This window comes from Brachyhypopomus gauderio, chromosome 11 (assembly GCF_052324685.1).
Source record: "Brachyhypopomus gauderio isolate BG-103 chromosome 11, BGAUD_0.2, whole genome shotgun sequence".
Classification (NCBI taxonomy): Eukaryota; Metazoa; Chordata; class Actinopteri; order Gymnotiformes; family Hypopomidae; genus Brachyhypopomus; species Brachyhypopomus gauderio.
The window spans coordinates 22887515-22907339 of record NC_135221.1 but is presented as its reverse complement, the minus strand read 5'-3'; the positions used below and the strand labels follow the sequence as shown (position 1 = coordinate 22907339).

At 38.9% G+C, this 19825-nt stretch overlaps 1 protein-coding gene across 12 annotated transcripts in view; it reads right to left on the bottom strand.

Annotated features, from left to right (window-relative positions):
- Nucleotides 1-19825, bottom strand: part of znf185 (zinc finger protein 185 with LIM domain) — a 40792-nt gene that overhangs the window by 6581 nt on the left and 14386 nt on the right. For 2 of the 12 annotated variants that reach the window (XM_077022767.1, XM_077022775.1), the window contains 28 exons: nt 16532-16615; nt 15957-16058; nt 15120-15212; nt 14497-14586; nt 13382-13483; nt 13053-13145; nt 12704-12796; nt 11495-11596; nt 10658-10750; nt 10319-10408; nt 9348-9440; nt 9008-9094; nt 8651-8752; nt 8318-8410; nt 7960-8061; nt 7598-7690; nt 7276-7365; nt 6553-6654; nt 5761-5862; nt 4201-4287; nt 3850-3912; nt 3524-3586; nt 3027-3110; nt 2786-2857; nt 1187-1279; nt 898-984; nt 550-612; nt 221-283 (listed from right to left, as the gene is read on the bottom strand). In XM_077022767.1, the coding sequence (XP_076878882.1) occupies nt 221-283; nt 550-612; nt 898-984; nt 1187-1279; nt 2786-2857; nt 3027-3110; nt 3524-3586; nt 3850-3912; nt 4201-4287; nt 5761-5862; nt 6553-6654; nt 7276-7365; nt 7598-7690; nt 7960-8061; nt 8318-8410; nt 8651-8752; nt 9008-9094; nt 9348-9440; nt 10319-10408; nt 10658-10750; nt 11495-11596; nt 12704-12796; nt 13053-13145; nt 13382-13483; nt 14497-14586; nt 15120-15212; nt 15957-16058; nt 16532-16615 (2481 nt within the window). The remainder of the gene's footprint in view (nt 1-220; nt 284-549; nt 613-897; nt 985-1186; nt 1280-2785; nt 2858-3026; nt 3111-3523; nt 3587-3849; nt 3913-4200; nt 4288-5760; nt 5863-6552; nt 6655-7275; nt 7366-7597; nt 7691-7959; nt 8062-8317; nt 8411-8650; nt 8753-9007; nt 9095-9347; nt 9441-10318; nt 10409-10657; nt 10751-11494; nt 11597-12703; nt 12797-13052; nt 13146-13381; nt 13484-14496; nt 14587-15119; nt 15213-15956; nt 16059-16531; nt 16616-19825) is intronic. The other 10 variants (XM_077022772.1, XM_077022770.1, XM_077022774.1 and 7 more) reach the window with 10 other exon arrangements.

Here is a 19825-nt window from a genome sequence, read left to right as displayed (position 1 = left end):
TAACGCATTTTGCATGATACTTAATAATTTGTTTTATTATATGTTGTGCCAAGAACTAGATGCAAATGATATGCAGTCTGTCTGGTAAGCCTCTTTTTATTGCAGGTTATGATTTACTATCATTTATTTTGAGTATTTTGAGACATCTCTTTCATATTTCACGGAGTGTCCCAGTAGCAACAGCTACCTTAGCTGAGAACCCCCACCCACACACACTCACCTTCCTAGTCCTGTCAGCAGGTCTGTGGTGGTAGGGACAGGGTTCACTTGTTTCTGTGGGTCACTGTACAGTTGACGAGTGGAGAGGGGTATACACATTAATGTGTGAAACAACTGAAATGCTTGAACATGATGACATAAGATAAAAACTTGAATCTCTGCCACTAGAACATCTCCACTGGCCTCTAAAGGCAATTCTGCAAAGTGCACATATGTGCTCCTAAAATTCTTAATGCAGGTAGCAACTATCTAAAAAAAGGCAATCATGATGTAGGGACTCTTCAGTGTAGCAGTTTGTTTTACAGATAATCTCTCCTATGGGACACTTACCTCTGGGTCAGATCCATAAGATCAACATCATTTAAGTTACTGGTCTTCTCAACTTTTTGTACACTGAGAAAAAAGGCAGCAACACAAAAGATAAGAAAGGAAAAAATTGCATTTTCAGATATAATTTATATCTTAATGATGAACATGACAAGAATGATCCACCCGGCCTTCCAATTAATCAGTCCATTATCATAACTATTTAATTGAACTAATAAAAGACTGAACACAACACTTTAGCAATTATAAAGGAAATGTAGCAATGTATAGTACTTCCTATATATCTAGCTGAAATATTGAGTTGTGCATATCCTGATATGTTTATGAATATTTATTAGATATCTACCCAACCTTATTGGGGGAGGGGGCTCTGTTCTGGGTTTGGACTGGGGAGTTTTCTGCACAGCAATTGAAGCAGGCAAGACAGGATCAGGCACACTGAAGGAAGAGGAACAGAGACAATAAGACATGCAGACCTATGGCTGTAATATCACTGGCCAGTGGTGCAGAGGGCAGGATATTTTTACATTTTTGTGATATGACATCTCGTGACAAATATCATGTGTCATATAGCTTAGATAGCTGATTATCTACTACACTACATCTACAACACTACAACCACATAAAAAGGTTGATGAACCTTTGTTTAGGAGTAACCTCTGACTTGGGTTCTGGTGTTTTGGAAGGGCCTTTCTGAACAATCAAAGCAGCTGAAGTGACTGCTTCAGGGACACTGAGGAATGAGAGAGCAATATAGGTATAAAAAAAACTACATTCGTTTATTTTTTTTATATAGATGTTTACATATATACAATGTCTGTATGTATTGATATATTATTTAAAGTCTTTGTTGTAATGGAGATTGTGTTGTCATTGTAAACACACATGCTGCACATGTAGAAGGTCGGCATCCCCTACACAGAAATATACACTACACAACTTCACGTTTATCATCCTACACCACTCCCAATTAAACCAGGAAATGAACCTAGCTGAATCAAAATAGATGTGCTAAAGCAACAAGCAACAAACCCACAATTTGACACCCACCCACACACAGACACCCACCCACCCACACACACACACACATACACACACACACACACACACACTCATACATTGTGTATATATATATATATACATACATACACAACCGGCCACTTTATCAGGTACACCTGTCCAACTGCTCATTAACGCAAATGTCAAATCTGCCAATCACGTGGCAGCAACTCAATGCATTTAGGCATGTAGACATGGCAAAGACGATCTGCTGCAGTTCAAACAGAGCATCAGAATGGGAAAGAAAGGTGATTTAAGTGACGTGGCATGGTTGTTGGTTCCAGACGGGCTGGTTTGAGTATTTCAGAAACTGCTGATCTACAGGGATTTTTACGCACAACCATCTCTAAGATTTACAGAGATTGGTTCAAAAAAGAGAAAATATCCCATGAATGGCAGTTCTGTGGACGCAAATGCCTTGTTGATGCCAGAGGTCAGAGGGGAATAGTCAGACTGGTTTGAGCTAATAGTAACGGCAACAGTAACTCAAATAACCAGTCGTTACAACTGAGGCACGCAGAAGAGCATCTCAGTAACTCAAATAACCAGTCGTTACAACTGAGGCACGCAGAAGAGCATCTCTGAACACACAACAGAGGTGAGACTTGAGGTGGATGGGCTACAGTAGCAGAAGACCACACCTGGTGCCACTCCTGTCAGCTAAGAACAGGAAACTGATGCTACAATTCACACAAGCTCACCAAAATTGGACAATAGAAGATTGGAAAAACGTTGCCTGGCCTTATGAGTCTGGATTTCTGCTGACATTCAGATGGTAAGGTCAGAATTTGCCATCAACAACATAAAAGCATGGATCCATCCTGCCTTATATCAACAGTTCAGGCTGGTGGTGGTGGTGCTATGGTGTGGGGGATATTTTCCTGGCACACTTTGGGCCCATTAGTACCAACTGAGCATCATGTATTGTTGCTGACCATGTCCATCACATTATGAGCAATGTACCCATGTTCTGATGGCTACTTTCAGCAGGATAACACCTAATTTCATAAAGTGCGAATGATCTGAGACTAGTTTCTTGAACACAACAATGAGTTCACTGTAGTTGAATGGAAATGTAATAAAAAAATAAAAATTAAATCTAACTGGAATAATATTATGATTATTAAAAATCTAAAAGGAAGATTCTTAAAAATCTAACTGGAATAATATTATGCTGTACCTTTTTGAGTCCTTTGACCGCACAACCATTTGTGTTGTTTCAACTTTGGCATTTGATTTATCAGTGCTCAGCCTATGATGGAGTAGCAAGAAACGAAAGTTCAATGAGTTCATGATGTCCGCATATAAGCTGAACACACACATATATTACTTTATTTTAGTTTTTGCTTTTAAATATCTGAATTTTCAGTTACTGAGACACCATGCAGTTAACTCATAGATTTAGAAAGGAAAAACTTTACTTCTCAGAATTGGTGTCAATAGGGATGACATCAAGGGCAAGAAGATCCAGAGAGCCTCGGGTCTTCTCTGATTGGGGCAGAGAGCTGTGGGAGGAGCCAACAGTGCACTCAAAACGCATATTTGTAATGCCCAGCTATACACGACAATCCTATCTATGTGAATGGGGAAAGTGGCCACTTGATCAGCTGTTTGGTGGCAGCGACAATGTAGTTATCCTACAAAAAATAATCTTAATTGTAGGGAAAATGCCAAGTGTACTTGCATATGGTTTTTGAATAATGCATTTTGCATGATACTTAATAATTTGTTTTATTATACATTGTGCCAAGAACTAGATGCAAATGATATGCAGTCTGTCTGGTAAGCCTCTTTTTATTGCAGGGTATGATTTACTATCATTTATTTTGAGTATTTTGAGACATCTCTTTCATATTTCACGGAGTGTCCCAGTAGCAACAGCTACCTTAGCTGAGAACCCCCACCCACACACACTCACCTTCCTAGTCCTGTCAGCAGGTCTGTGGTGGTAGGGACAGGGTTCACTTGTTTCTGTGGGTCACTGTACAGTTGACGAGTGGAGAGGGGTATACACATTAATGTGTGAAACAACTGAAATGCTTGAACATGATGACATAAGATAAATACTTGAATCTCTGCCACTAGAACATCTCCACTGGCCTCTAAAGGCAATTCTGCAAAGTGCACATATGTGCTCCTAAAATTCTTAATGCAGGTAGCAACTATCTAAAAAAAGGCAATCATGATGTAGGGACTCTTCAGTGTAGCAGTTTGTTTTACAGATAATCTCTCCTGGACACTTACCTCTGGGTCAGATCCATAAGATCAACATCATTTAAGTTACTGGTCTTCTCAACTTTTTGTACACTGAGGAAAAAGAGGCAGCAACACAAAAGATAAGAAAGGAAAAAAATTGCATTTTCAGATATAATTTATATCTTAATGATGAACATGACAAGAATGATCCACCCGGCCTTCCAATTAATCAGTCCATTATCATAAATATTTAATTGAACTAATAAAAGACTGAACACAACACTTTAGCAATTATAAAGGAAATGTAGCAATGTATAGTACTTCCTATATATCTAGCTGAAATATTGAGTTGTGCATATCCTGATATGTTTATGAATATTTACTAGATATCTACCCAACCTTATTGGGGGAGGGGGCTCTGTTCTGGGTTTGGACTGGGGAGTTTTCTGCACAGCAATTGAAGCAGGCAAGACAGGATCAGGCACACTGAAGGAAGAGGAACAGAGACAATAAGACATGCAGACCTATGGCTGTAATATCACTGGCCAATGGTGCAGAGGGCAGGATATTTTTACATTTTTGTGATATGGCACCCAATTAAACCAGGTGTCACGGTGAGGGGGCCGGGTCGCCACCGGAGGGGGCGCGTCCCAACCTGCAGCCGATCCCAGCACACACCCCCGAGCACACAACCACTCCCACCATCCCATTCTCCTGAATACTAACACCTGTGCACGATTATATCTCTCTTTTTAAGCCGGTCCAGTGCTGCACATTGCCTTTGAAAGCTTCACTGGACCTCTCTAGCTCTGCGTCACAAGCTACATTCGTCCATTGTTTTTGCTTAAATACCAGTTGTCGCTGTCTGTTTTCGTTTGCATCATTACGGAGAATAAACTCCATTCCATGCAACCTGCATCTCCGGCTGCCTCTGTCCCGACGCCCCCGGCGTCACACCAAGAAATGGATCTAGCCGAATCAAAATAGATGTGCTAAAGCAACAAACCCACAATTTGACACCCACCCACACACAGACACACAGACACACACACACACACACACACTCGTACATTGTATATATATATATATATATATATATATATATATATATATATATATATATACACACAAACACACACACACACACACACTCGTACATTGTATATATATATATATATATATATATATATATATATATATATATATATATATATATATATATATATATATATATATATACACACAAACACACACACACAAACGGCCACATTATTAGGAACACCAGCTCAATGCATTTAGGCATGTAGACATGGCCAAGATGATCTACTGCAGTTCAAACCGAGCATCAGAATGGAGAAGAAAGGTGATTTAAGTGACGTGGCATGGTTGTTGGTTCCAGACGGGCTGGTTTTTGAATTTCTTAAACACAACAATGAGTTCACTGTAGTTGAATGTCCTCCACTGTCACCAGATCTCAATCCAATACAGCACCTTTGAGATGTGCTGGAACAGGAGATTCACATCATGGATGTGCAGCAGACAAATCTGTACCAATGCTATCATGTCGATAAGGACCAGACTGTCTGAGGAATGTTTCCAGTACCTTGTTGAATTTATGCCGCAAAGGATTAAGGCAGTTCTGAAGGCAAAAGGGGGTCCAACCCAGTACTTGCAAGGTATACCTAATAAATTCGCAGGTGATGTTTATATATATTTAATCTAAAAAGGTAAATGTGGAACTGATCCTTTTCTTAGAAGTGACCTCTTACAGTTATGATACTATTATTTAGCCACAGAAAATATTTAAAACATGGAAAGAGATAAAATAGACATACTTGTGTTTGGCATAGGTAACAAGATAAAAAATTATTAATAAATATTGTTAAGTGTGTAACTTGTTCCTAACGTAAATCAGTAGTGAACCGTGACCATTAAACCTGGGCCCGTAAATAAATCCACCTTGTTTTAGGAGTTGACTGTGGTTTGGGTTCAGGTGTTTTGAATGTGTCTTTCTCAGCAACTAGAGCAGTTGTAGTGATTGTAGTGATTGGTTCAGTGACACTGTAGAAATGAAAACAGAGAAATTAGGAAATGGAAAACTACCTCAAGGGACTGAGACTGTCGTCATGGTAAAAGTTCATAATTTTGATCTCAAACTTCTATGATTCTGATTTAGTCACGAAATTTTAAAGATATGAAGCAAAAATAAAGATTATCATGCTTGGCACATAAAAATAATAAAGACAGGTGGGTGGCCTTGCTAGGTGGTTAAGTGGTTGTTGTGGAAATTCAATTGACCATTGTAACTGTTCGGCTGCAACCAGTTAGCATGTGTGGGAGTGTGGATATAATAGTTTTGAAAATTTCACCGCTCAATACACAAGAGAAGAAATAGAGACAATAAATGCTTGCTACATGGGAACTGGGTGTCCAATCAAAAAGTTGTAAACAACCACACTTTCACTTCAAACATTTCAGAGTTGGTGTTTTGTCAGCATCTTGAAAACTGCTCAACTAATTAGCGGTCAAAAAATCCAGCCAATCAATAATAGGAGTATATACTATCAGAAAACGTGCATGAGCAAACCCTGATTAGGAAATGAATACCTGGGACTACCATAGCAACAGTTAGTCATGCAATTATTTTTATATTGAAGTAGCAAAAATAGAGATATTCTTGCTTGGTACATGTAGATACATAAACATAATGACACTGATACCTAACTTTTTTATAATGTCATTATACTGCACCTTGTTTTAGGAGTTGACTGTGGTTTGGGTTCAGGTGTTTTGAATGTGTCTTTTTCCGCAACTGGAGCAGTTGTAGTGATTGTAGTGATTGGTTCAGTGACACTGTAGAAATGAAAACAGAGAAATTAGAAAACTATTTCAATGGACTTAGACTGTCGTCATGGTAAAAGGTGGTTCCTATCAAGCTACAAGTGGTTGCTAAGTGATTTGTGTGGTCTTCCTTGGTTGTTGCTATGGTAACCCTGCTGACTGCTATGAAATTGCTATTTGGTTGCTATGATTTTGGTAGGTGGTTGCTAAGGCATCTCAAATGGTTGCTCTGTGGTTGCTAGGTGATAAATTGGTTGTGGTAAAATCCCAATTAATTGATTATTAGTGTAACTGTTAGTGTGTAACCAGTTTAGCTTTAACTTTAGCTGTTAGTGTGTGCGCAAGAAGGTTCCCCAAAAAAAAAAAAAATAAGTTGAGAATTTTTTTTTACTAGTCAAAGATCCAGCAGAAAAATAACTGGAAGTATATACCACTGGAAAACATTGTGCATGTTTAGGAAGTAGATGCCTGCTTTCACCCACCATTTAAACTTTTATGGTACTATTATATAGTCATTCAAAATCTGTAAAATATTTAATGAGCAAATATGGAGATATTCATGCTTGGCACATGTAGATACATAAACATAATGACACTGATCGCTAACTTTTTTATAATGTAATTATAATGCACCTTATTTTAGGAGTTGACTGTGGTTTGGGTTCAGGTGTTTTTGATGTTTCTTTCTTTGCAACTGGAGTTGGAGTGATTGTTTCGATGACACTGGAAGAGAGAATAATACAGAAATTAGGAAATGGATGTCTACCTCAAGGAATTGTCATCATGGTTTAGCATCACCATTTTGATCTCAAACTATTATGGTACTGTAATTTATTCATATGAAATGTATAAAGTATGTAAATGTTCACCACATGTAGCTACATAAATTAATAAAAGATAAAAATGGCTTATATCTTCATGTATTTTAACTTTTTCTATCGTAAATATAATGCACCTTGTTTTAGGAGTTGACTGTGGTTTGGGTTCAGGTGTTTTGAATGTGTCTTTCTGTGCAACAGGAGCAGTTGTGGTGATTGGTCCAGTGACACTGAGGAAGGGAGAACAGAACAGAAACTAGAAAAGAGCATTTCCTGAAGAAAATACAGTGATGGTGCAACATAATCCATCCCCAGGTAGTTGTTAGGTTGTTGCTAGGGTGTAAACAAGTGATTATTTTTTATTATTATTACATATTATTATTTACAATTATTTTTATATTGAAGTAGCAAAAATAGAGATATTCTTGCTTGGTACATGTAGGTGCATAAACATAATGACACTGATCCCTAACTTTTTTATAATGTAATTATAATGCACCTTGTTTTAGGAGTTGACTGTGGTTTGGGTTCAGGTGTTTTGAATGTGTCTTTCTCAGCAACTGGAGCAGTTGTAGTGATTGTAGTGATTGGTTCAGTAACACTATAGAAATGAAAACAGAGAAATTAGGAAATGGAAAACTACTTCAAGGGACTTAGACTGTCGTCATGGTAAAGGTTCATCATTTTGATGAACTGCTATAATTCTACAATTTAGTCACGAAATTTTAAAGATATGTAAGGAGCAAAATAAATGATCATGCTTGGCACATGTAGGTACATGAAAATAATAAGAGAAGATGAAAATTTTATTTCTATATTTATGAGTTCGAGATTTTTCTATCGTAAATATAATGCACCTTGTTTTAGGAGTTGACAGTGGTTTGGGTTCAGGTATTTTGGATGTTTCTTTCTCAGCAAATGGAGCAGTTGGAGTGATTGTTTCAATGATACTGTGGAAGAGAGAACATTATAGAAATTAGGAAACGTATGTCTCCCTCAAGGGGCTGAGACCATCATCATGGTTTAGGTTGACCATTTTGATCTTAAACTATTATGAAACTATAATTTAGTCACATTACAAAAGGAAACTCTTTATGTAGCACAAGTAGCTACATAAAACAATAAGATAAGACAAAAATTCCTTCGATCTTCTTGTATCTTAAACTTTTTCTAAGGTAATTATAATGCACCTTGTTTTAGGAGTTGACTGTGGTTTGGGTTCAGGTGTTTTGAATGTGTCTTTCTCAGCAACTGGAGCAGTTGTAGTGATTGTAGTGATTGGTTCAGTGACACTGTAGAAGTGAAAACAGAGAAATTAAGAAATGGAAAACTACCTCAAGGGACTTAGACTGTCGTCATGGTAAAGGGTCACCATTTTGATGTCAAACTGTTATGGTTCTATAATTTAGTCATGAAATTTTAATATGTTAGGAGCAAAAATAGAAATGCTCATGGCACATGTAGGTACATAAAAATAATAAGAGAAGATGAAAAACATATTTCTATATTTATGAGTCCTAGCTTTTTCTGATGACATCGTAATGCACCTTGTTTTAGGAGTTGACTGTGGTTTGGGTTCAGGTGTTTTGGATGCGTCTTTCCCAGCAACTGGAGCAGTGATTGTTTCAATGACACTGTGAAAGAGGGAATAATACAAAAATTAGGAAATGAATGTCTACTTCAAGGGACGAGACTGTCATGGTTTAGGTTCACCATTTTGATCTCAAATCATTATGTAACTAGAATTTAGTCATATGAAATTTGCAAAATATGTAAGGAACAAAAACCAATTCTTAGCACTTATTGCTACATAAAACAATAAGATAAGACAAAAAAGCATTCTATATGCATGTATCTTAAACTATTTCTATTATAAATATAATGCACCTTGTTTTAGGAGTTGACTGTGGTTTGGGTTCAGGTGTTTTGAATGTTTCTTTCTCAGCAACTGGAGCAGTTGGAGTGATTGTTTCAATGATACTGTGGAAGAGGCAGTGTTGTATAAAGTATGAGATACCCATACTTGAGTAAAAGTACAAGTACTCTATCAAAAAATTTACTTGAGTAAAAGTTGAAGTGTTCTTTAAAAACTTTACTTAAGTAGAAGTACAGAAGTATTCAGCATTTTTTGTACTTAAGTATTGCAAGTAGTTTATTCTCGAACTGAGATTTTTGGATTCTTACCCCCACCGGTAACATTCCACGTTCACCCCCCCCCCCCCCCAACAATTTACGTTCGCCACTCCCCCCCACGGTTAAAATCTCACTCCGAGTGATCTTGAAAAGTTGGCAACCTTGTGTCAGTATGACAGTGTCCTTGTTTTTTGTCAGACATAGGTGGCAACCCTACTTGAAAGTGCCGTACAAGTGTGGTGTGTGCATTCCACCTTGTAACTTCGCACGCACAAAAATCGAGAGGTGCATGACCTCACAACGCGACCGCGCGCGGCCAACGCACATGAGCGGAGCCACCGCGACTAATTAAACTAATGGAAAATATGTAGTGAAGTAAAAGTGGAAGTAGGACAAAAAAATAATACATAATACTCCAGTAAAGTACAGATACAGCATTTGAGTACCTAAGTACAGTATTGAAGTAGTTCTACTTCGTTACTATACAACTCTGGGAAAAGAGAACAATACAGAAATAAGGAAATGGATTTCTACCTCAAGGGACTTTCATCATGGTTTAGGTTCACCATTTGGTTGTCAAACTATTATGGTAACATAATTTAGTTATATAAAATTTGCTATATAAAGATACTCTTACTTGGCACTTGTGGCTACATAAAACAACAAAATAAAGATAAAATGCTTTCTATCTTCATGTATTTTAACTTTTTCTATTATAAATGCACCTTGCTTTAGGAGTTGACTGTGGTTTGGGTTCAGGTGTTTTGAATGTGTCTTTCTTTGCAACTGGAGTTGGAGTGATTGTTTCAATGACACTGGAAGAGAGAACAATACAGAAATTAGGAAATGGATGTCTACCTCAATGAACTGTCCTCATGGTTAGGTTAACCATTTTGAAATCAAACTATTATGGTACTGTAATTTATTCATATGAAATGTATAAAGTATGTAAGGAGAATAACAGAGATACTCATGTTCGCCACATGTAGCTACATAAATTAATAAAAGATAAAAATGGCTTATATCCATGTATTTTTACTTTTTCTATCGTAAATATAATGTACCTTGTTTTAGGAGTTGACTGTGGTTTGGGTTCAGGTGTTTTGAATGTGTCTTTCTGTGCAACAGGAGCAGTTGTGGTGATTGGTCCAGTGACACTGAGGAAGAGAGAACAGAACAGAAACTAGAAAAGAGCATTTCCTGAAGAAAATACAGTGATGGTGCAACATAATCCATCCCCAGGTAGTTGTTAGGTTGTTGCTAGGGTGTAAACAAGTGATGGGTATGGTCTTACTATGTGGTTGCTATGCATTAAAGGGTGTTTGCTGGGTGGTTAACAGAGGGTTCCTATGTGTCCCTAGTGGTTGCTGTGGGTGGCCTTGCTAGGTGGTTGCTGTGTCATTGCTAGGTGGTTAATTGGTTGTTATGGAAACCCAATTGACTGATAACTATTGTAATTGCTCGGCTGCAACCAGTTAGCATGTGCAGGAGTGTGCAAACAATACTTTTGAAAATTCCACCACTCAATACATAAGAGAAGAAATAGAGACAATAAATGCTTGCTACATGGAAACTGGGTGTCCAATCAAAAAGTTGTAAACAACCACACTTTCACTTCAAACATTTCAGAGTTGGTGCTTTGTCAGCATCTTTAAAACTGCTCAACTAATTAGTGGTCAAAAAATCCAGCCAATCAATAATAGGAAGTATATACTATCAGAAAACCTGCATGAGCAAACCCTGATTAGGAAATTAATGCCTGGGACTATCATAGCAACAGTTAGTCATACAATTTTTTTTATTGAAGTAGCAAAAATAGAGATATTCTTGCTTGGTACATGTAGATGCATAAACATAATGACACTGATCCCTAACTTTTTTATAATGTAATTATAATGCACCTTGTTTTAGGAGTTGACTGTGGTTTGGGTTCAGGTGTTTTGAATGTGTCTTTCTCAGCAACTGGAGCAGTTGTAGTGATTGTAGTGATTGGTTCAGTGACACTGTAGAAGTGAAGTAGTTGTTAGGTTGTTGCTAGGGTGTAAACAAGTGATGGGTATGGTCTTACTATGTGGTTGCTATGCATTAAAAGGTGTTTGCTGGGTGGTTAACAGAGGGTTCCTATGTGTCCCTAGTGGTTGCTGTGGGTGGCCTTGCTAGGTGGTTGCTGTGTCATTGCTAGGTGGTTAAGTGGTTGTTATGGAAACCCAATTGACTGATAACTATTGTAATTGCTCGGCTGCAACCAGTTAGCATGTGCAGGAGTGTGCAAACAATACTTTTGAAAATTCCACCACTCAATACATAAGAGAAGAAATAGAGACAATAAATGCTTGCTACATGGAAACTGCGTGTCCAATCAAAAAGTTGTAAACAACCTGTCACATGGTCCTGCCTCCCCCCTGTCAGTCATGTCTTTTGTTTTGTTCTCTGTGTGTTTGAGTGTCTTTTATTTTGAAATTCCTAGTTGTCTCTTTTTTCACACCCCTGCCTTGTTCTCTGCCCCTCGTTATTGCTTTCAGGTGTGTCTTGTTGGGTTCCTTGTTTAGTTGGTGTATTTAAGTCCTGTGTTTGGTCTTTAGTGTTGTGGGTTATTGTAAGTTGTGAATTGTGAGTTGTAAGTCGTACGTTCTAGTCGTGAGTACTGGTTTTTGTTAATGATTTTTGTAGTTCATGCTCCTTGTGTCTTTTCATGTTTAGCCGTTCATGTCACCTCTGTTCTTTGTATGAGTATGTTTTGTGTTAGTTCTTTTATTAAAACTCAAAAATCTGCATCTGCGTCCTACCTGCTCAGCCCATTCGTTACACAACCACACTTTCACTTCAAACATTTCAGAGTTGGTGCTTTGTCAGCATCTTGAAAACTGCTCAACTAATTAGCGGTCAAAAAATCCAGCCAATCAATAATAGGAAGTATATACTATCAGAAAACGTGCATGAGCAAACCCTGATTAGGAAATGAATACCTGGAATTACCATAGCAACAGTTAGTCATACAATTATTTTTATATTGAAGTAGCAAAAATAGAGATATTCTTGCTTGGTACATGTAGATGCATAAACATAATGACACTGATCCCTAACTTTTTTATAAAGTATTTATAATCCACCTTGTTTTAGGAGTTGACTGTGGTTTGGGTTCAGGTGTTTTGAATGTGTCTTTCTCAGCAACTGGAGTAGTTGTAGTGATTGGTTCAGTAACACTATAGAAATGAAAACAGAGAAATTAGGAAATGGAAAACTACTTCAAGGGACTTAGACTGTCGTCATGGTAAAGGTTCATCATTTTGATGAACTGCTATAATTCTACAATTTAGTCATGAAATTTTAAAGATATGTAAGGAGCAAAATAAATGATCATGCTTGGCACATGTAGGTACATGAAAATAATAAGAGAAGATGAAAATTTTTTTTCTATATTTATGAGTTCTAGATTTTTCTATCGTAAATATAATGCACCTTGTTTTAGGAGTTGACAGTGGTTTGGGTTCAGGTATTTTGGATGTTTCTTTCTCAGCAAATGGAGCAGTTGGAGTGATTGTTTCAATGATACTGTGGAAGAGAGAACATTATAGAAATTAGGAAACGTATGTCTACCTCAAGGGGCTGAGACCATCATCATGGTTTAGGTTGACCATTTTGATCTTAAACTATTATGAAACTATAATTTAGTCACATTACAAAAGGAAACTATGTAGCACAAGTAGCTACATAAAACAATAAGATAAGACAAAAATGCCTTCGATCTTCTTGTATTTTAAACTTTTTCTAAGGTAATTATAATGCACCTTGTTTTAGGAGATGACTGTGGTTTGGGTTCAGGTGTTTTGAATGTGTCTTTCTCAGCAACTGGAGCAGTTGTAGTGATTGTAGTGATTGGTTCAGTGACACTGTAGAAATGAAAACAGAGAAATTAGGAAATGAAAAACGACCTCAAGGGACTTAGACTGTTGTCATGGTAAAAGTTGACCATTTTGATCTCAAACTGCTATGGTTCTACAATTTAGTCACAAAATTTTAAAGATAAGTAAGGAGCAAAAATAAATGATCATGCTTGGCACATGTAGGTACATGAAAATAATATAAAGTAAATACAGGTTTCTGTGCAACTGGAACAGTTGTGACTGGATCAGTAACACAATACAGCGACTAGAAAAGCGAAATTCCTGAAGAAAATGTGAGTGATTGTGCAGCATAATCAATTCCTAGGTAGTTGCTATGTGTTGATATGGTATCTCAAGTGGTTGTTAGGGTGTTACCAAGTGTTTGTTATGAAATTCTAGGTAGTTGATAAGTTGATACTAAGTGGTTCCTATCAAGCTACAAGTGGTTGCTAAGTGATTTGCGTGGTCTTCCTTGGTTGTTGCTATGGTAACCCTGCTGACTGCTATGAAATTGCTATTTGGTTGCTATGGTTTTGGTAGGTGGTTGCTAAGGCATCTCAAGTGGTTGCTCTGTGGTTGCTAGGTGTTAAATTGGTTGTGGTAAAATCCCAATTAATTGATTATTAGTGTAACTGTTAGTGTGTAACCAGGTTAGCTTTAGCTGTTAGTGTGTAACCAGTTAATGTGTGTGGAACTGTGCGTAAAAAGGTTCCCCAATTTATAGGGGGAAAAGTTGAGTTTTTTTTTTTACCAGTCAAATATCCAGCAAAAAAATAATTGGAAGTATATACCACAGGAAAACATTGTGCATGTTTAGGAAGTAGATGCCTGCTTTAAGAAACTACCATTATGGCAACAGTTCACCCACCATTTAAGCTTTTATGGTACTATTATATAGTCATTCAAAATCTGTAAAATATTTAATGAGCAAATATGGAGATATTCATGGTTTGCACATGTAGATACATAAACATAATGACACTGATCCCTAACTTTTTAATAATGTAATTATAATGCACCTTATTTTAGGAGTTGACTGTGGTTTGGGTTCAGGTGTTTTGAATGTGTCTTTCTTTGCAACTGGAGTTGGAGTGATTGTTTCGATGACACTGGAAGAGAGAATAATACAGAAATTAGGAAATGGATGTGTCACGGTACGGCGGCCCCCTACTGGTCGCCCCCGTCTACAGCAGCAGCTTGTCCTGTGGGTGTGGCGTTGTGTTCGTCCCTCAGGTGGGCGGAGCCCGCGATCCGTCTCACCTGAGGGTCGTTTGTTCGTCTATATATGTCTTGTCTTTGTACCAGTTGACTGCTGGTTATTATATCCTTAATTCGGATCAGTTCACGGGTTTTGGTTTGCGCACTTTACATATTAAACCATCCTATCTCCCTGAGACTTGGCGTGATCGCTTCCATTTATTTTCGCTCACCCTGCCCGTCACAGGATGTCTACCTCAAGGAATTGTCATCATGGTTTAGCATCACCATTTTGATCTCAAACTATTATGGTACTGTAATTTATTCATATGAAATGTATAAAGTATGTAAATGTTCACCACATGTAGCTACATAAATTAATAAAAGATAAAAATGGCTTATATCTTCATGTATTTTTACTTTTTCTATAGTAAATATAATGTACCTTGTTTTAGGAGTTGACTGTGGTTTGGGTTCAGGTGTTTTGAATGTGTCTTTCTGTGCAACAGGAGCAGTTGTGGTGATTGGTCCAGTGACACTGAGGAAGGGAGAACAGAACAGAAACTAGAAAAGAGCATTTCCTGAAGAAAATACAGTGATGGTGCAACATAATCCATCCCCAGGTAGTTGTTAGGTTGTTGCTAGGGTGTAAACAAGTGATGGGTATGGTCTTACTATGTGGTTGCTATGCATTAAAAGGTGTTTGCTGGGTGGTTAACAGAGGGTTCCTATGTGTCCCTAGTGGTTGCTGTGGGTGGCCTTGCTAGGTGGTTGCTGTGTCATTGCTAGGTGGTTAATTGGTTGTTATGGAAACCCAATTGACTGATAACTATTGTAATTGCTCGGCTGCAACCAGTTAGCATGTGCAGGAGTGTGCAAACAATACTTTTGAAAATTCCACCACTCAATACATAAGAGAAGAAATAGAGACAATAAATGCTTGCTACATGGAAATTGGGTGTCCAATCAAAAAGTTGTAAACAACCACACTTTCACTTCAAACATTTCAGAGTTGGTGCTTTGTCAGCATCTTTAAAACTGCTCAACTAATTAGTGGTCAAAAAATCCAGCCAATCAATAATAGGAAGTATATACTATCAGAAAACCTGCATGAGCAAACCCTGATTAGTAAATTAATGGCTGGGACTATCATAGCAACAGTTAGTCATACAATTTTTTTTATTGAAGTAGCAAAAATAGAGATATTCTTGCTTGGTACATGTAGATGCATAAACATAATGACACTGATCCCTAACTTTTTTATAATGTAATTATAATGCACCTTGTTTTAGGAGTTGACTGTGGTTTGGGTTCAGGTGTTTTGAATGTGTCTTTCTCAGCAACTGGAGCAGTTGTAGTGATTGTAGTGATTGGTTCAGTGACACTGTAGAAGTGAAAACAGAAATTAGGAAATGGAAAACTACTTCAAGGGACTTAGACTGTCGTCATGGTAAAGGTTCACCATTTTGATGAACTGCTATGATTCTACAATTTAGTCACGAAATTTTAAAGATATGTAAGGAGCAAAATAAATGATCATGCTTGGCACATGTAGGTACATGAAAATAATACAAAGTAAATACAGGTTTCTGTGCAACTGGAGCAGTTGTAGTGATTGGTTCAGTGACACTGAGCAAGGCAAAACAGTACAGAAATGAGGAAATAGAAAACTATGATGACAGACTAAGACCCTCAAGGTAAAGGTTCACCAAACTGATCTCCAACTGTTAAGATTCTATAATTTAGTCATAACATTAGCAGATTATGAAGGAACAATGCTTGATACATGAAAAAATAAAGGAGATAAAAATATCTAACTTTGTGTGTACCTAATTTTCTAATGTAAATATAAGGCACCTTGGTTTAGGTGTTGGTTGTGGTTTGGGATCAGGTGTGTTGGATGTGTCTTTCTGTGCTACTGGAGGGACTTGGTCAGTGACACTGTAGACGGAAGAACAGTACAGTGGAACCTCGGTTAACGACCACAATCTGTTCCGAAAAGATGGTTGTCAGGAATAGCAATCACGCCCATGACCGCCAGAGGGCGCCATCACCCGAATATTGATCAGATCTGCACACCTGAACCTGATCAGCTACTCATCCACGCCCTACATAAGGACTCTTCACACAGCAGACCAGTGCAAAGTATTGCCTCCCTGTGTTGCATTACCAAGCCGTGTTTCTGAATTCTCTGATTGTATTCCTGGTTGCCGATCCTTGCTCTGCCCTCTTTGATATTCTCCCGTTTGCCTAGTCCTTCTGTACCTCTGCCTGCCGCTATTGGACTGTTCTGGTTTTTGACACTCTGCCTGGTTTTTGACTCTCCCTTTTTGCCTTGCCCTTTTTGTGCTGCTGCCTGCTTTCCCTACGGGGTCTGCTTGTTCGTTCTGCATAATAAAAGCTACGTATTTTCCACCTGCGTATGGATCCCTCACTACCTTCGGGTATGCCACCGTTACAATGGTTGCTATCCGAAACAATTTTCCCCAAATTAAATAAAGGAAATAGAAATAACTGGTTGAAATAACCCAGCCCCTGTTGACTCGCTAAAATATGAAAGTTACAAGCTATATAGGTATGTTTTTTTTATGAAAACAGTTACAATACAGCACAAATTGAGGTAAAGAAACATGACCAAAGCCAGCGAGTAGGGACATAGCGGTGCAAAAGGTTAGCCAGATATATGGGAGCAAAGCCAGAGAGTGCTTTAAAAGTAAGAACTAGAATTTTGTACTGGATACAAAGATTTATCGGAAGTCAATGAAGATGCTCTAAGACAGGTGTTATATGGTCGTACTTCCTTGATTGGGTCAGAACACGAGCAGCAGCATTCTGAACAGTCTGAAGGGACCGAAGAGACTTAGAGGAGAGACCATAGAGGAGAGTAATGCAGTAATCTAGTTTAGAAGTGATGAGAGCGTGAACCAAGGTTTCAGCAGATTTAGGAGACAGAAATGAAGGAAGGCGGGAGATACTGCGAAGTTGGAGAAAGGCTGACTTGGTGAGTAAACGTATCTGAGGTTGGAATTAAAGAGTCGGATCAAACAGAACCCCAAGATTACATGCAACAGGGGATGAATTGACCAGCAACAGTAAGAGATGTATTGGGAAGAGAAAGGGCCACAGACTTAGTACCAATAATAAGAAACTCAGTCTTACGGGCATTTATTAAAAGAAAATTTGCATGTAGCCACAGGTTGAGTTCAAAGATACATTTAGTGATGGATGGGGGTGGGAAAGAGGTATGAGGTTTAAAGCTGAGATAAAGCGGAGTGTCATCAGCATAGAGATGGAAGTTTAATCCATACTGTCATAACAACTCACCGAGTGGCAGAATATAAATGGTAAAGAGCAGTGGTCCTAACACTGAGCCCTGAGGAACACCCTGAGCAACCGGAGCTAAATCTGATTTACGAAAGTACACTATCTGAAAGGTACGAAGTGAACCAAGAAATAACGGTACCAAAAAAACCAAGATCACGGAGCCGTGAGAGCAGTATTGTATGATTAACTATCAAAAGTAGCAGTGAGATTGAGGAGTAAAAGAAGTGAAGCATCCCCATTATCAGAGGAGAGAAGGTCATTTAACACATAAACAAGAGCAGTCTCAGTGCTGTGCAAAGCACGGAAAAATTACTCATATGGTGTCCCAGGCAGTTGCTAGGGTGTTACAAAGTGGTTGTTTTGGTCTTGCTAAGTGGCTATAGAATTCCCCATGGTTACTAAAGCCTGCTTTATACCTCCGGACACGGACGAATTTCGTCCGTCCGTACCAAACGTAGCCTCCGTAGCGGGCCACTATACCTCTTTCCGGTTCCAACGTTGTTATGATTTTTAAAAATACATCCTCTAGAGGGCAGTATAGTCAAATTTCCGGCACCGGTGCACCAGCAATCCCCTCCCAGCTGTTTTTGCATCGCTGTTTATCGCGATGACCTGGCACCGTAGCAGAATGTAGCCTCTAACCAACTCGCAAAGTTTCTCTTCTAACTCGAGCGTCATTTTTTAAAGTCCAGTACTCTTCTTCATTGATTTTCCCGAATTGGTGTACGTCCGATGCTTCTGACTCTCTACTGCCCCCTGATTTCCCGTTTATATTGCTCCGTTGCTACGGATTCGTAAGCGCTCTGGCAACGGACCCACTGACGGATGAAACGACCTCCGGAACCGGACGAAAGGGTCCGTATCCGTAATTACCGTAGGGTGTGAATGGGCCTTAAAGCCTGCTTTATACCTCCGGACACGGACGAATTTCGTCCGTCCGTACCAAACGTAGCCTCCGTAGGGGGCCACTATACCTCTTTCCGTTTCCAACGTTGTTATGATTTTTTTTTATACATCCTCTAGAGGGCAGTATAGTCAAATTTCCGGCACCAGCGCACCAGCAATCTCCTCCCAGCTGTTTTTGCATCGCTGTTTATCGCGATGACCTGGCACCGTAGCAGAATGTAGCCTCTAACCAACTCGCAAAGTTTCTCTTCTAACTCGAGCGTCATTTTTAAAAGTCCAGTACTCTTCTTCATTGATTTTCCCGAATTGGTGTACTCCCGATGCTTCTGACTCTCTACTGCCCCCTGATTTCCGGTTTATATTGCTCCGTTGCTACGGATTCGTAAGCGCTCTGGCAACGGGCCCACTGACGGATGAAACGACCTCCGGAACCGGACGAAAGGGTCCGTATCCGTAATTACCGTAGGGTGTGAATGGGCCTTTAAGCCTGCTTTATACCTCCGGACACGGACGAATTTCGTCCGTCCGTACCAAACGTAGCCTCCGTAGCGGGCCACTATACCTCTTTCCGGTTCCAACGTTGTTATGATTTTTAAAAATACATCCTCTAGAGGGCAGTATAGTCAAATTTCCGGCACCGGCGCACCAGCAATCCCCTCCCAGCTGTTTTTGCATCGCTGTTTATCGCGATGACCTGGCACCGTAGCAGAATGTAGCCTCTAACCAACTCGCAAAGTTTCTCTTCTAACTCGAGCGTCATTTTTTAAAGTCCAGTACTCTTCTTCATTGATTTTCCCGAATTGGTGTACGTCCGATGCTTCTGACTCTCTACTGCCCCCTGATTTCCCGTTTATATTGCTCCGTTGCTACGGATTCGTAAGCGCTCTGGCAACGGACCCACTGACGGATGAAACGACCTCC